General features: G+C 37.8%; 1 protein-coding gene across 3 annotated transcripts in view; it reads left to right on the forward strand.

Annotated features, from left to right (window-relative positions):
* Window positions 1-16,616, forward strand: part of stx1a.S (syntaxin 1A S homeolog) — a 91,938-nt gene that overhangs the window by 33,973 nt on the left and 41,349 nt on the right. For all 3 annotated transcript variants that reach the window (XM_041583563.1, XM_041583564.1, XM_041583562.1), the window contains exons 2-3: window positions 2,555-2,632; window positions 3,318-3,417. In XM_041583563.1, the coding sequence (XP_041439497.1) occupies window positions 2,555-2,632; window positions 3,318-3,417 (178 nt within the window). The remainder of the gene's footprint in view (window positions 1-2,554; window positions 2,633-3,317; window positions 3,418-16,616) is intronic.

The raw sequence follows: 16,616 nt of genomic DNA on the forward strand, positions 1-16,616 counted from the left end.
ATTTTGGTTGTGCATTACATGAATGAGTTTTAATACCAAAAAAGCAACCACTGCCCCCCATAGAGTTCTAAGAGCAGGAATAACAAGTGACTAGTGTATTTGACGTCAAAGTAGAGAATGGGCCTATTCTTTGTGACTTTACAGAGACAAAATAAAAACACTGTAGTCATGTCTGTTGAACTGTTTGTTCTAAGAGACTGATGTTCCATTTTTCTGGGCTCCGTCTTTCCATCGGTGTATACTTAGAGCTCACTAAAAGGCAAGTTGGCCTGCAGTGAATAGATATGCTAAATTCTGAGAGAAATTGTATGATTTATTCCCACAGTAATTTGCATGATTTACTGAGAGAGAGGCCTATCGCTGGAAAGCTTATATACAGTATATGCATTTTTTCATGCGTATCTGGAAAAATCTCTTCTAAAAATGCCACATATAATTCAATTCCAAAGTGTAATTTTATCAGAGAAATGGCACCGTTTTACTTGCAATTTTCTACCCACTAATGTATATTTAATATCAATTCCACACTGTGCCTTCTCTGCCATATATAGGGTGGCAAAACTGCTAGTCCATTGGGTTTTTGCTTTCCTTATTTCTTTGTTATTCCAGGAAAGAGCAAACAACACAAATAGATGGGTGCCAGAATTTCCTCCTTTTTCCTTTCTCTGCAGGGGAGTTTTAGCTGAGAAATTCTCAATACCACTGGGGACCGGTGGTTTTCATCTTAAAAACAAAAATACAAATGTGCAGTTTTTAGGCTGAAAACCTGCTGTCTTGGGTGGTTTCAATGCATGTGAATGACAGACGGTAATGATGTGTGGGTTGACCCCCAAACTCCCAGGGACTCATGGGTTTACTGCTGGTGAGGCAGGTTTGGGTTGACATTTGGGTGACCATTGTGGGTTAGGGTTGGGTGTGGTTCAGACTGGGGAAGTACAGAGCAAGAAGAAGTGGGTCCGGGTTGGCACAGTTCCTGCATTTGCAACTAGGGTTGCCACCTTTACTGGAAAAAATACCGGCCTTCCTATATATTTATCTTTTTTCCCTATTAATTAATAATATTGGAATCAACCATCATTTTTACCGGCCAGGCCAGTAAAATACCGGCCAGGTGGCAACCCTATTGGCAACCCAATACTAACCGGCCAACTCACAAACTGAACCTGACCTGGCAAGTCCCCTCTATTTATATAGATTTGCCCTACCATTTCTGATGTAATGAAAGGGGACTGTGCAGTTGTGCTCTTATAAATACAGCATGCTTGGAAGCTCTTGCAGAAGTCAAGGCCGAACCCGCCGGACCCACACATCACTAATTCACACATACCAGGCTCAATTGTAGCGGAACGATATATGTTCCTTTATAGGTCGTTTTTTTTCATATCTCAGAAGCTGATGTGCATTTTCTTACCCTCTGCTTCACTGAATTTCATCTGCCATTTTACATGACACCCTTGTCAAGCTGTCATGAGCCAATGTCCGCTCCGATTATACAGATATTAAACACCTTACAGTATTTGTAGGTTGGCAACATTCCTAAATTCACCCCTGTCCACTGTTTTCAGAATAAAAATATAGCAGTGGGCAGGATTCATTACTCATCTTTGTTATATGCCTTTTGCTTAGACCAATAATTATAATTTTATATTCAGCAATTCTTTTTACTCTGTCATGTTTCTTTTTTTAAATGGTTTTATTTATAGTTTTCCAGGAACGGGCGCAAACAAAGGGGCGGTGTGATAGATCCTGACTAAAAGCCACGTTCCCAAACTGTCATTTTCTTGAATTGTATTCATATATTCAGCCATAAATGTATTATTATTATTATTTAGTTACAGTAATCCAGAGGGATAACTTGTGGGACATCTTCTCCTGTTAATTGTTTTTAATAAAATTAAATGGCAATATCTGGGGTGGAAGCATTATTCCCCAAAATAAAAAGAAATAGTTAGGACTAACATGATGAGGACTAGCACTCTAAATGTTCTCCTTGTGTCTGCATAGCTTTCCTTTGGTTACCTTCAGAAAAAACATACAGAAAGGCTAATTAGCTTATTCAAAGTCACTGAGAAGTTCTTTGTCCATATAAAAGCTGAATGCCTTTATACAGGTTTTGTAACTGGCAAGGTAAATACCATTATACAGTATATTCATTGGGTTTTATATGTCATTGGAGCATGCAACAAGAATTACATCAGTAACCACCCATTACAACTGATGGCATCACTTCGCAACATATTATAGATATGTATATAAGATATTTTTACAGGATATTAACGGAACCCTTCACTTTCGTATACGTGATAACAAACAGATGTAGCTTACACAAACCATAGGGGACAGACAAGGTGCGCTTGATGATGACACCAGTTTAGAGAGCTTATTTCACTCCCACATGCTTTTTGTATGATCCTTTTATCGCTCTCTTATGCTGTCTATAAACTTGCAAACTGGTTTAAATTTAAAGATGAGAAACTTGATTTCCAAAAAGCTTGGCTAGGCCATCTCCCACAGTCCATTTAACAACAATTTCTATTTTGTTTTCCTTCTGCAGGCAAAGGACAGCGACGAGGATGATGAAGTCGCTGTGGGTTTGGATCGAGATCGTTTCATGGATGAATTTTTTGAACAGGTACGTTCAACAGGGGGAATTTATGATGAAGGACTTCCATGCTGATTTAAAATAAACTCTTTGGCATAGGTGTATTAACACTTTAGAACCCTATATGTAAAACAAATTGTTTAAAGGACAAATAAACCCCAAAAATCAAATCCCTGTCTATACAACTTCTTCAACCCATCCATTTGAAACGCTAGTTTTTGTTGCCCAAATTCCGTTTTTTTTAAATGAAAGCAGCTTTCAAATTCAAACATTTATACCTTCCTTCTGCATGGCACCTGATTTCAGGTCATACTGTGCTTGCAAAATATGTCTAACCAAAATCAGATGCATAAGGACTAAACATAGAACAATGCACATTATTGGCATCCAGGGAATCGTCGCTTCTTGTTGAGTCAGTGGGATGTCAGGGATGTGTTATAATAATTTAAACTGATTTTCCTTTTTCTCTGTAATAATAAAACAGTACCTTGTACTTGATCCCAATTAAGATATAATTAATCCTTATGGAAGGTAAAAACAGTCCTGTTGGGTTTAATGTTTAAATATTTTTTTACTAGATTTAAGGTATGGAGATACAAATTAGGGCATTCTGCATAACAGGCTCCGTACCAGTACACTTTTTTTTTGTTACTTTTTCAGTCATTTTTCTATAATATTTTGAGATCTCTGATATTCTAATGAAACGCTTTCACAGGTAGAAGAGATCAGAGGGTTCATTGACAAGATCGCTGAAAATGTGGAGGAAGTTAAAAGAAAGCACAGCGCTATTCTTGCTTCACCCAACCCTGATGAAAGTAAGTGGAAGCAATTACTCATGTGTGTGTTATACTAGCATGAATTCAGTTGTGCCTTCTTACCAATTAGTAAGTACAGTTTCAAAGGGAAACAATAGCTTTCTTATCCAAGCTATTAGCTTCCTTGAGGGGGAAAAAAGAGGCACTTGACTCATTAACTTTTAAGTACACCCTTAGACAAGATTTATATTAAAGAGCAAAAATACTTTATATATGGTGCTTCTGAACACTCACCGTGTTTCCATAGAGCAGCTGTTTTAATTCCACCAGTATGGGAACTGGCCACCAGTTGGATGATATTTTGATGTTGAGAGTTAAATTGGACCCGTCACCCAAAATAATTATACAAAAATTTTTTACATTAGTCAAGCACAATAAACTTTAATTACGGTACACTATATAAATTATTTGGATATTGCTCCCTTCAGTCTGGGAATTCATAATTATAGTAAACAGGCAGGAGCCATTTTGTGGACACTGTTATTAAGACAAGCCTTGTATCATCTCAGAATCTTGTTTGTGCGCCAGAATGGGGGACCTGATGTCCATCCCCATGGTTTGGCTACACAATTAAACAGTGAAGAGAATGGGGAATGTGGGGAGAGCAGTAACATCTATGAAGTGCTAAATGGAAAGTGAAAGTAATTGTCTGCCCCGCCTCTATGCCTAAGGCATAGAGGAGGGGCAGAGAATATTTGATTGACAGCTGAGATTTTTAAATGAGCTCCAACAGCTGTGAATGCTTTAATACAAAATAGAAATTGGATTTCATGTTTAATTTGAAAAGGACTTTTAACCCGAATACAGAGCATTAGAGTTATGTACATTAAGGGGCAGATTTATTAAGGGTCGAACTGAAAATTCTAATTCAAATTTTCGAATTTTTTTTCATGGCCAAAACTTTCAAATTCAACAAGGGAACTATCCAAACTCGATTTTGAGTTTTTTTTTAAAAATTCTAATTTGATTTTCCAAATGTATCATACTCTAGCCCTTTAAGAATTCGAATTTGACTATTTGCCACCTAAAACCTGCCGAATTCATGTATAAGTCAATGGGAGACTTTCAGTGAACAATTTGGAGATGATTGTAGCCTTCCTGACTTTCAAGTTTTTTTCGGAGAAAAAAACTATAATCGAGTCTGGTCGAGTTTTTGGTTCGGTAAAATTAGTCCAAGTTTTAGATATTCAAGTTTTTTAACAAACAACCCCCCAATCGAATTTTATAGAAAATCTAATTTAATAGAGTTAAAAAAAACTCGCATGAATTCAAAATTCAACCTTGATAAATCTGCCTCTAAATCTCATCTGATACTAATGGTGGTGATACATTTTTCCTGATTCTCTTGCAAGGATGATATATTCTCATACCGATTTAACGATTCTACATTGTGTTGTGTCACAGGCCAACACAGATACATTACATTACAGGGCAGATTTATCAAGGGTCGAATTTTGAAGTGGAAAATACTTCAAAGTTCAACCATCCAATTGAATAATACGAAATTCGAATTTGTAGGATTTTTTTCATTGTATGATCGTATTCCGTATTACGATCGATTTTATCCTACGATAGTACGATTTTCCTTTGAATACAAAAAACTTCATGTCCCGATAGGCTAACATAGCACTTCGGCAGGTTTAAGTTGGCGAAGTATTGAAGTCGAAGTTCTTTTAAAGAGACAGTACTTCGATTATCGAATGGTCGAATAGTCTAACTATTTTACTTAGAATCGAAGGTCGAAGTCGTAGTAGCCTATTCGATGGTTGAAGTATCCAAAAATTACTTCATATTTTTTAACTTCGAAAATTCCCTCGATTTCACTTTGACACTTGATAAATCTGCCCCTACAAGTCATTGATAAAAAGATAAGATAAATGACAGCACCAATATAGCACATCACTAAGAACAAATAGTCCATTTGGAGAATGTCCTGTACAGAAGTGCTGAAGGTCTTGGCAGAATCTAATATCTGTAGCAACACCACTCTCCAACTTTATACTTACTACATCAGAACATGCAAGTGAATTTATCTGGCATGCTTTGTCCTTCATAACAACATGATGATTACGACGTCCCCTTCTCGGCTCAGGTTCATTGCAGCCTGTCTTCTGCAGAACAATGATTAGCCCTGTAACTGCCAGTAAGCCTGCAGGGGGAAATAGAAAAGTGGATTACTGCTAGCACGCTTAGGGTTAAGCCAGTTGTCTTGTTAAAGGGATATTGCTGTCACTTAGAGCTGATTTATGCAGCCTGGCTGGTATTGGTACTGTATTGCCCAGTGTCATAAAGGTGCCTGTATATAATAAAATGATTATTGACTTTTTTAAATGGATTAAATAAAGAATTATTTTAATTTTACTAAATCAGAAAGTCACGTGCAGGCCATTAATTTTGTTTTTTTCTAAATCAGATGTTGCTCTGCATATCATGCATGAAATTAGATCTGTGTGTGTGTTGCCATTTATAGTATGCCCAGCTATATGCATGTGAAACCAGATAGTTTTCATATTATAAGTAGCTCTACATAAAGCTTTGTATATTATGCAAGCTGTCATATAAATATCTGCTTATTGCACATGACATCAGATAAAAGTCTGCAGATTTTACTTTACCTATTATTATAATGTCTGCATATTACATATAACGCCTGTTAACACTCTACATATTATAGTTTGTGCTAGACAGACTTCTTATTATAGATAGTAGCTAATAGCAGACTGCATGTTATATGCAACATTAGTTATAGACAGTGGCGTAACTACCGGGGGAGCGATTGGGCCAGGGCCCGCACCCCCTCAGGGCCCCCCGGCAGCTCGCGCGCCACTCTGTTCTGCGGCCTTTTCCGGCTGTACAGAGGGGGCAGGGCCCGGCAGCACGTCCCGCGCCAGGGCCCGGCCCCCTCTAGTTACATCTCTGGTTATAGACCACACCAGGCAAAGCTGTGCATATTATACGGATGTGGGATCTGTTATCATGAATGCTTGGGATCTGAGGTTTTGCACATACAGGTATGGGTCCATTATCCAGAAGGCTCCAAATTACAGAAAGGCAGTCTCCAACAGACTCCTATTTTATCCAAATAATCCAATTTTTTTAAAAATGATTTCATTTTTCTCTGTAAGAATAAAACAGGAACTTGTACTTGATCCCAACTAAGATATAATTAATCCTTATTGGAAGCAAAACCAGCCTATTGGGTTTATTTAAAGGATAAGTAAACCTTAGCGAATGTGACATTGATGAGGGGGCTATTCTAAGCACTTGTGTAATTTGCATTCATTATTTATTTTTCTTTCATTCCAAGATATTAAGAGGAACGTACTGTTAATATGAATGAATTTTTTTACAACAATGCCAACTGCTGCTCAGTTTCCCACCAGTCTGACCACCAAGTAGTCAAGGAAGTTGTCAGGAGCAAGAAAGAGACTGCTCTGATGTTCTTCTGCTTAGAAAAGGTTTAAAAGGGGATTCTATTTATTCCTAAGCAGAAGAACATCAGAACAGCCTCTTTCTTTCTCCTGACAACTTCCTTGACTACTTGGTGGTCAGAATAGTGGGAAAATGACCAGCAGGTGGTGCTGTTGTAACTAAATTCATTCATATTAACAGTACATGTATCCCTTAATATCTTGGAATGAAAAATAAATAATGAATGTACATGACAAAAGTGCTTGGAATAGCCCCCTCGTCCATTATACATTCACTTATGTTAAAGTTTTACTTATCCTTTAATGTTTACATGATTTTCTAGGTATGAAGTTCTGTTGTAAAACCTTAGGTCCCGAGCATTCTTGATAACAGGTCCCATAACTATAATAGGGTTTTCTGTAATCTGCTATGTGACATTAAAACATTAAATCATTAACTCAACAGAATTGTTTTGCCACCAATGCAGATTCATGTAGCTGTCACCATCAAGAACTGTTTTATTATTACAGAGAAAAAATCAATGGGAGATGGCCATCCCATAATTGGGAGTTTTCTGGATAATGGGTTTCTAGATAAGAGATTCTATACTTGTATATGATATCAGATTTGGGATTTGCCCAAATCATAGCCCTTTTTGCAGGGTTCAAATTTAGCATATTGTTTATTCAAAAACTATAACAAAATAAGTAATGAAGACTATTTTAAAAGTTGATTTGAATTGGCCATTCTATAATACAGTAAACGTTAATTTAAAGGAGAACCACCCCTTTAAGTCATGGGACTTAAAAGCTCTGTGCAACTGTAAGGGGCACATTTACTAAGGGTCGAATTTTGAAGTGCTAAAACTTCGAAATTCGACCATCGAATTTAAAAAATTCTCTAGTCAAAGTTTTTTTATAATTAAATTTAGCAGTTTTGAATTGAATCAAAATCGTTCGATCGATCGTAGAAATCGTTCGAATCAAAGGATTTTGAAAAAAAACTTAGACTTCTAAAAACGTAGGTTCTAGGAGGTCCCCATAGGCTAACATAGCAATTCAGCAGGTTTAAGGTGGCGTTTTTTTAAAGAGACGGTACTTCGATTTTCGAATGGTCGAATATTCAAAGTTTTGTCGAATTTGACCTATTCGATGGTCAAAGTACCCAAAAATTACTTCGAAATTCAAAGTTTTTGAATTCGAAAATTCACTTTGAATTCGACCCTTAGTAAATGTATATTTGTTGGAAAATGCTGTTTTGATGTTGAATATGAATATTAAGTGGAGTAATTGAATATTATTCAATATTGAATATTATGTGGATGATCTGATATACAATCTAATACAAATAATATAGATTTGTGTATGTTTTATCATTATTCATGTTGCCAGTTATAGCTTTTAACATTATACATGAAACTGAATAAAGTTTCCATATTATTCTGATCTATTTCACTAATTAGACATCTTCTCTTGCTGGAAATAACAATACATCTGTGAAGGCTAAAGGCATTTCCTTTAATTTTCACTAATACTGCCCCATACTGGCCTGCCTTATGAATACTATTGAAGTCTAGGTTATGAGGCACTGGGGGGTATTGCTGGAGCTTCTGCATTTAAAAATGACACTTAGGGGCATATTTATCAACGGTCGAATTTTGAATTGAAAAAACTTTGAAATTTGAATTCAAAAAGACTAACCGAAATTTAGTTGAAGTTTTTTTTGGTCGAATAGGTCCATTTTCGATCACGTAGGTCCGTATTTGGCCGAATTCGAATAGAAGGAGTAGCGCATTCGATCGAATTCGATTCAAAGTTTTCCCCCAGAAAATGTTGATTTTTCAAAGTCCACCAATTGATTTCAAATAGGTTCTATTAGGTCCCCTATAGGCTAAAACAGCAATTTGGCAGGTTTTAGATGGTGAATGGCCGAAGTCTAATTTTTAATGAGACTATACATTTCGATATTCGAATTCTTGAATTTTTTTCAAATTCAAATCGAATTTGGTCTTTTCCCTAGTCGAAGTACACAAACAATAGATGAAATTTGAATTTTTTTCATTAAAAATTTTCAAATAAATCTGCCCCTTATTATTATTATGACTTTAACTTAAGTTTTTCAGCATTCAAATTTAGCTTTTAACTGCAATTCCAAGAAAAATTGTGATTTTTTTTTTTTTCATTATTAGGGTACTAATTCTAATCTAATATAGTCCTTTGCTACCGCCCATGTGTAATTTCCTTCATTTTGTATGAATTATTCACTCAAAAAATAAACAACTTAAAAAATAAAGCTTATACCTCTGTATGCATTGGTATGTATATAAGCATCGCCATTCCAATAGATCAACAGTCTGTATAGTTTCCAAATGTATTTATTTTTTTATTAAACTACAAAAAATTGAGGGTGTAGCACATTTGCTTTCCATTGTCTTGTACAGGAAACCCGTTATCCAGAAAGCTCCGCATTACGGAATGGTCTCCCATAGACTCCATTTTATCCAAATAATCCAAATATTTAAAAATGATTTCCTTTTTCTCTGTAATAATAAAACAGTAGCTTGTACTTGATCCCAACTAAGATATAATTAATCCTTAATGGAAGCAAAACCAGCTTATTGGGTTTATTTAATGTTTAAATGAATTTCTAGTAGACTTAAAGCTGGCCATAGACGCAAAGATCCGATCGTAAGAATTTGGACCGTCTGTGGGGAGTCCCGACATTTTTCGTCCGGCGGAGATCGGTCGTTTGATCGGACAGGTTATCGGCTGCCGATAATATCTCTGTGTGTATTTCCGATTGTACGATTTTCAGTGGGAGACTGTCACCAGCTTTGTCAGACATAACTATCATACGATTGCTGTCAGGGGCAGAATATCGGCTGATCTGTTCTTTAACTACTTTATTTGATCTGAATGGTAAGACATTGAATGGTTAGTGGCAGGTCGGGAGATGGGAAAGTCTGATCGTACGATGATTCATACGATCGGATCTTTGCGTCTGTGGCCAGCTTATGGCACGAAGACCCAAATTACGGAAAGGTCCGTTATCCGGAAAACCCCAGGTCCCGAGCATTCTGGATAACAGGTCCCATACCTGTAGTTTGAAAACAAAACCAGCACTGCAGAATGTGCTGGCACATAAATGCATGAAAATAATGAAAAATGCTAAAGAATTGCATATTAACCATATTATGATAGTTCTATTTGACTATAGACTAGATGCAGCAGGGTGATTAAATATATAGATATATATGCAGGCTTACTGCAGTTTGACAAATGTGCTTACTGTTAGCAGACAATCCCTCGTTTTCTTGTGTTTTTGCCATTTTAGTCACTGCTTTAGGCTTGTTGTAATATTGTAATAGTGCATGGAAGTGTTTGTCTCATCTTGTAGATTTAAATGCAATTGCTTTTCCTTGTATTTGAGTTTTCATTTCCGATTGCATTTCTTTACCTAAGGGCATACATTCAGCACTGGATTAATTATATATATATATATATATATATATATATATATATATATATATATATATATATATATATATATATATATATATATATCATATTAGAACACAGCAATTTTGTTGTGTGTTCCTTCCAGCCTCCTGTGTGTTCCTTTGAGTTTTAATCAGAATGAATAATGTGAGTAATCAGTTGAAAGCATTCATAATTTCTGTATGAAGTTTTATGCATGAACATGGCAACAATTGTGAAAATCCCCGACCCCTTTAATATGTAAATCTCTCTCTCTCTTGCCACTCAAACACCAATATAATAAGCAAACATCAGATTTGATCCACTCAGGGCACAGTATTTTTTATTCAATTAACATACTGATATTAACATACAAATCCTGTTAACTAACTTACAACAACCCTCCTTTAGCAGATGCCCCATTAAAAACTCTGGTCTTACCAGTTTATATACAATCTAGCACAGTGCAACTCACCCGTTGCCACCAATTTGATTTGACGGTCCCAAGTACTCTCTCATCATGTGCCCCATTTGAAACCACTGCCCTGGAGCAACCCCAAATGCATAATGAAGCTTCTAAAATTATGGGAACCTCTCAGATTAAGACCAGCCGTTCCCATGAGCCACCTGTCAGCCTGATCCCTGCCCACTCATATTTGCCTCTGCCAGCAGTAGGGTGGGTGAGTGGAAGATGCTCTCACTCTGCTGGGCAAATGAATAAGGCACCCAGTATATGGCGCATTCACATATAAATCACCCCCTGTTTGTTGCAGCTAATGCAATAACCCACATCACTTTATAGACATTTTAGTTTTTTACCTGCAATAGTATTATAGGCATAGGAAACTCAAGACTATTATCGATGCTTGTACCTTGTAGGGGTCCTGTAATTTTACAGAATGAGCCGAATCAAGAAATAATGTAACCGTACATAATAATAGATTTACCTATACTAGATATACCATGACCTGAATGAATGAAAATTAGAGATGCATCGAATCCACTATTTTGGATTCGGCCGAACCCCCGAATCCTTCGCGAAAGATACCGAACAGAATCCGAATCTTAATTTGCATATGCAAATTTGGGTTGGGAAGGGGGAAACATTTTTTACCTCTTTGTTTTGTGACAAAAAGTCACGCGATTTCCCTCCCACCTCTAATTTGCATATGCAAATTAGAATTCTGATTCGGTTCGGCCAGGTAGAAGAATTCGGCAGAATCCGAATCCTGCTCAAAAATGCCGAATCCCGAACCGAATTCTGGATTCGGTGCATCCCTAAATAGTCATACATACATAATAATAGTATTGTGTATGGGAAAAACACAAATAACTAACAATATTAGTATAGGTGTAAAATAATTAGGGATGCACTGGATCCAGGATTGGGTTCGTGGATTCGAACCAGCATTTGGCCTTTGTCAGAAGGATTTGGATTCAGTTGAAACCAAATCCCTGTCGAAATCTAGAACCTTAAAATCACGTGACTCTTGTTTGTATCATTGCATATGCAAATCAGGGTTTGGATTCAGTTTGGTATGCGGCCGAACCTTTCACAAAGGATTTGTGATTCGGTGCATTCCTAAACATAATTACTCCCACGCTATCTAATTCTTTTGCTTATCCAGTTAGGTTGGCGTTTGGCTGTTTATGGTCACAACTGGGTGTGGCCATAAATATATGGTTGTTTGCTGTTGTTAAAACTTTCTTGCATTGTTGATTAAAAAATGTCCACAGTATTGTGAATGTAATTGTTTCAGAGTTTATTGTCACTGTTACCACTTTGTGGAGAAGGATCAAGCTCTTTAAATTTATTCCCAAATATCTCTTTCTCAAACTCTGTGGGATTATATCCTACTTTTTGTGGGCAGGGAAACAGCCCAGGGTATCTTGCAAGTCTCTAACATCACCTTTAGACCATGGTGGGCCTCATGAATGGATTCTTCTTAGATTATTGATTTTTTTTTTTTCTTCACTTAACAAATCTTAACAAGATTTCAGACATTATACTCTTGTGTCCCTCATGCAGAATCAGCGTTGTACCTGTTAACAAAGTGGCTTATTTATTAGTGCTAATAAACACTCCGGGGGTATGTTATCTTCTGTGTGTAGTGAAGTCAGAAGTGCTTAATGTAGAGTCTACTCATTAAAAAATGTTCCCAAACTTGCAGGCTATCGCCGTTTTTTTAAGACAAGGGATTTAATTGGGTTCTGATAGTAGAAAGTCCACTAGCTAGCATTTATTCAGTCTTGTGCTTGGCTCCTGTGAACTCCATGTATTCAGTTGAATGACTTTCATCACTTCTCATGTGAACAACTGCATGGGCTGTAGTCATCACATTTTATGTAGCTGGAAAAAAAATCTACAACTGAACCAGATCTGGACACATCTCCTTTCTAGGGAGAACTTTGATCGCCTATACTGGAAAGAAATGGTATTTCAGCTGTTCCAGTACATCCCCTTTAAAGGAGAAGGAAACCCAGTCGGCGCAAAAACCCTCCCCCCCTCCCGTGTGTTTCCCACCCTCCCTCCTCCCCCCTGGCCTACCTGTCCCGCTGGGCAAATGCCCCTAACTTGTTACTTACCCCGTCCACGGATTTCACAGGCACCATCTTCTTCCACGCCATCTTCTTCCTGTTTTGGCGCATGCGCAGTAGGAGCATTTCGCCGGTACGGATCTACTGTGCATGCGCCAAAAGTCACGAAGTTTTCCGTGACTTTTGGTGCATGCACAGTAGATCGTACCGGCGAAATGCTCCTACTGCGAATGTGCCGATCAAAGCAGGAAGAAGATCGCTTGGAAGAAGATGGCGTCGGTGAACTCCATAGACTGGACCTGCGCAGAAGGGTAAGTAACAAGTTAGGGGCATTTGCCCAGCGGGACAGGTAGGCCAGGGGGGAGGAGGGAGGGTGGGCAACACACGGGAGGGGGGGAGGGTTTTTGCGCCGTCTAGGTTTCCTTCTCCTTTAATATGCACAAGTGTCATGGATCAGATTTAGCTCCTGGAACTCATATCATGCTCATATCATGAGTGTTGTGTTGTATTCTATCATTAGCCACTCTGCCTGTAGTCACTGTATGTATGACCAAGTACTCACTTTTTCCATTTTATCCATTCTACCCCATGCTCACTGCATGTCTTCAGCTCCTATGTGCAAATGCTACGGCCAAGAAGACCACTCCCTGTGTTCAGTCACGTTATCCAAATCTTTGCATATTGCTTGGATTCTGTTGAATTTTATGTCCACTGGGTATATGAAAACTCATCAGCATCATGCACAAGTTCTGGACCTCACATTATTTATTAATGCAATAATCTGTGCGTGCATTAGTGTTTGTTCGAGATCTGAGCCAGGATTCCAATAAAGGCTTTTTATAATTACAAAGATTTGGATGGTGCTGTGACTTCGCTACTTATGCATTAGTCTCCTGGCAGGGTTTACAGGCATCCATCATTCGCTGTACTTGATTAAAGGAAAAGGAAAGGTTAAAATTAAGTAAGCCTTATCAGAAAGCTCCACCTAAATATACCACTAAACCCTCAAAGTAATGCTGCTCCTCTGTCAAAAGTAACACTGCATTTCATGCCTTCTATTGTGTACACATGGGCTTCTGTATCAGACTTCTGGCCTTCAGCTTAAACCTCCTTGACCCGGGCGTGAGCATGCTCAGTTTGCTCCTGATCCCCCCCCCATCTCTGCCATAATCAGAGCCCAGAGATATAGGTGAACAGGGAGAGACTCAGGCAGGAAGTGATGTCACTCCAAGCTAATACTTCAGCTGCTATCCTAAACAAACAGAGAGCTTCTAGAGCTTTTTACTCAGGTATGGTAAAACATTCTACAGAATAAATATAGCATTCTAGCTTGCACTATTGCAGCTAATCTATTGGCAATAAAATGCCTCCGTAGCTTTCCTTTTCTTTTAAGTGCTGTTCTGCTATTAAACTTATCAGTGTCCACCGTTCACCTGTTAGTTTATAACTGGGGTTAAGTCAGTCTGGTATTCACCTTTCCATCTGTATGTCCCTGGCCACTTAGCTTTATTTGGTATAAACTCATCAGAATTACAAGGAATCTCTAATTCTGTGATTAATATGTGTCATTCAGCATTCATTTATACACAGAAAAGTGGCTGTTGTGATAATATATGGACACCAGATGCACAATCCAAAGTAGAAAACTAACTAATTTAACACAATGGTCCAGGTGTTCTTTCCCCAGACCCCTTGTTCTCCTCCCATGGGTTTTTTCCCCTTTAAATACTGGCATTGCTGCTGTGTACATTTAAGCCTCTGATTATGATATATGATAAGTTTTTTCTTGGACATGTAACATGTAAGGCTTGAGATATAAAAATTTAAATAAAGGTTTTTTTCTTTTTTCTTTCCTGTGGCCTTTTTTATGGTACTGTTGAATGCCCAACACCCATTTTTCCTATGGATGTCCATAGCTGCTGGAGAGTCACTGGAATTAGCTCTTTTCTGACATTGATTCCTGGTGATGAATTTCATGTCATTTTCCTGCAGTCGTGAGCAAGTCATTTAATCTTCTTGTACAATGGGCATGACATTTGGATAATGTTACATAAGGTTACATAAGTGAGCACAGTTGCAGACCATTCAACTCGTTAATCCAAATGAACAGGATACAAAATCTCCCAAATCTTCTCAAATTACCCAGATGCCCTCTAGCGTTATAAGTAAGTTTATTCATAGATAACATCTTGTTAACAAGATTTAGCCAACAAGATGCAGTAGGGCTGTTAGTTGGAGGGTTCGGCTGCAATCAGTGTAGAATTATATACTTTTTAGCATAAAAGAACAGAGTTCAATATTGGTTCTTAGTTTTGAATTGAGGAACTGGTTTATAATTCAGAATGTAGACCTCAGGTGACATAACAAAAGGCAGAGCCAGGTTATCACTGAGATATCTCATGTCATTCTGCCAAAAGCACTCAATTTGGGGGTAACATGTAAGAAATCAGCTTGAGGTTGTTGGCTGCGAGGACAGACAGATAATCTATTAGGGTATGTTCTACTGAGGCAAGTGGGGGTAAAATTGTATTGCTGCTGTATTTTAAAGTTAATCAAAATGCCCCTAGTGGAGATTAGGAATTGCTAAACTAATTATGTGGCCTCTTCCTATTGCTCATTATTAAGATCTAGGAGAACCTGCAGCCACCTGTTTAAAGCATTGCCACATGGGGAGGACAACACACATTGTAGGCTCAATAAAGGTTAGAGACACATTTTTGAGTCCAAATATGAATGATGAAAAACTGCTGATTATGCATGGTGTCAGGCAACCGCTCTCTTTATCTACTGAGGAAATCTCCTTGACAAAATAATGCCACCTATAGTTATGACATAAAGAAATCAGATATGGTTTATTCCCGCGGGGAATGACATTGACGAACAACACAAGTTGTACATAAGAATTCCAAAAATAGTTCCCCAGTGTTGGTACTTTTATACCCCTGTAAAGCTGCCCATAGACGCAAAGATCCGATCGTACGAATCCTCGATTCATTTGAATTTCGGACCATGTGTGGAGAGTCCCGTCATTTTTCGTCCCACAGAGATGGGTCGTTTGTCGGTCGGACAGGTTAAAAGATTTCAGTTGGCTGCCGATATTTTCTCTGCATGTATTGCTGATCGTACAATTTTCAGTGGGAGTTCAGCTTTGTCGGACATAACTTTCGTACGATTGCTGTCAGGGGCAGAACATCGGCTGATCTGTTCTTTTACTACTTTATTTGATCGAATGGTTAGTGGCAGGTCGGGAGATGGGGAAGTCCGATCGTCCGATCTTTTCACCTATGGCCAGCTTAAGGGGGTTTCCAAAGTCTTCAGAGGTTAAAGTCCTTGTTTACTTTAGTCCATGTTCTGTGACGAATCCTCCAGGGCGTCTGGTCTCAGGTGATAATCTTGTCTAAAACATTTTGGGGGATTTGAGACATATGTGATGGATGATAATGATGATAACATTTCAGAAAGTACATTACAAGCCAAACAGCTCTTCTCCAAAACCTTAGTTTACAATCTTTATGATGAAAACAACTAGGCCTGTCATTATTCTGTTAAACATAATTCAAACTGAAATATATTTTACACATGTAAAATGAAGATGGTATAACTTATCCTCACAATGGTGATCAACCTACAGAACACCTTTATTGTTTGGATCTCAACATGTTTTTGGATACCTCCCTTTATCAAGTTGACTTGATAAACATGTGATCCATGGAAATAAGGACATACATTGTCCATGCTTTAAGAGACTTTGGACGAGTCATGGCCAATTAAGCA

Source organism: Xenopus laevis, chromosome 2S, assembly GCF_017654675.1.
Source record: "Xenopus laevis strain J_2021 chromosome 2S, Xenopus_laevis_v10.1, whole genome shotgun sequence".
Taxonomy (NCBI): domain Eukaryota; kingdom Metazoa; phylum Chordata; class Amphibia; order Anura; family Pipidae; genus Xenopus; species Xenopus laevis.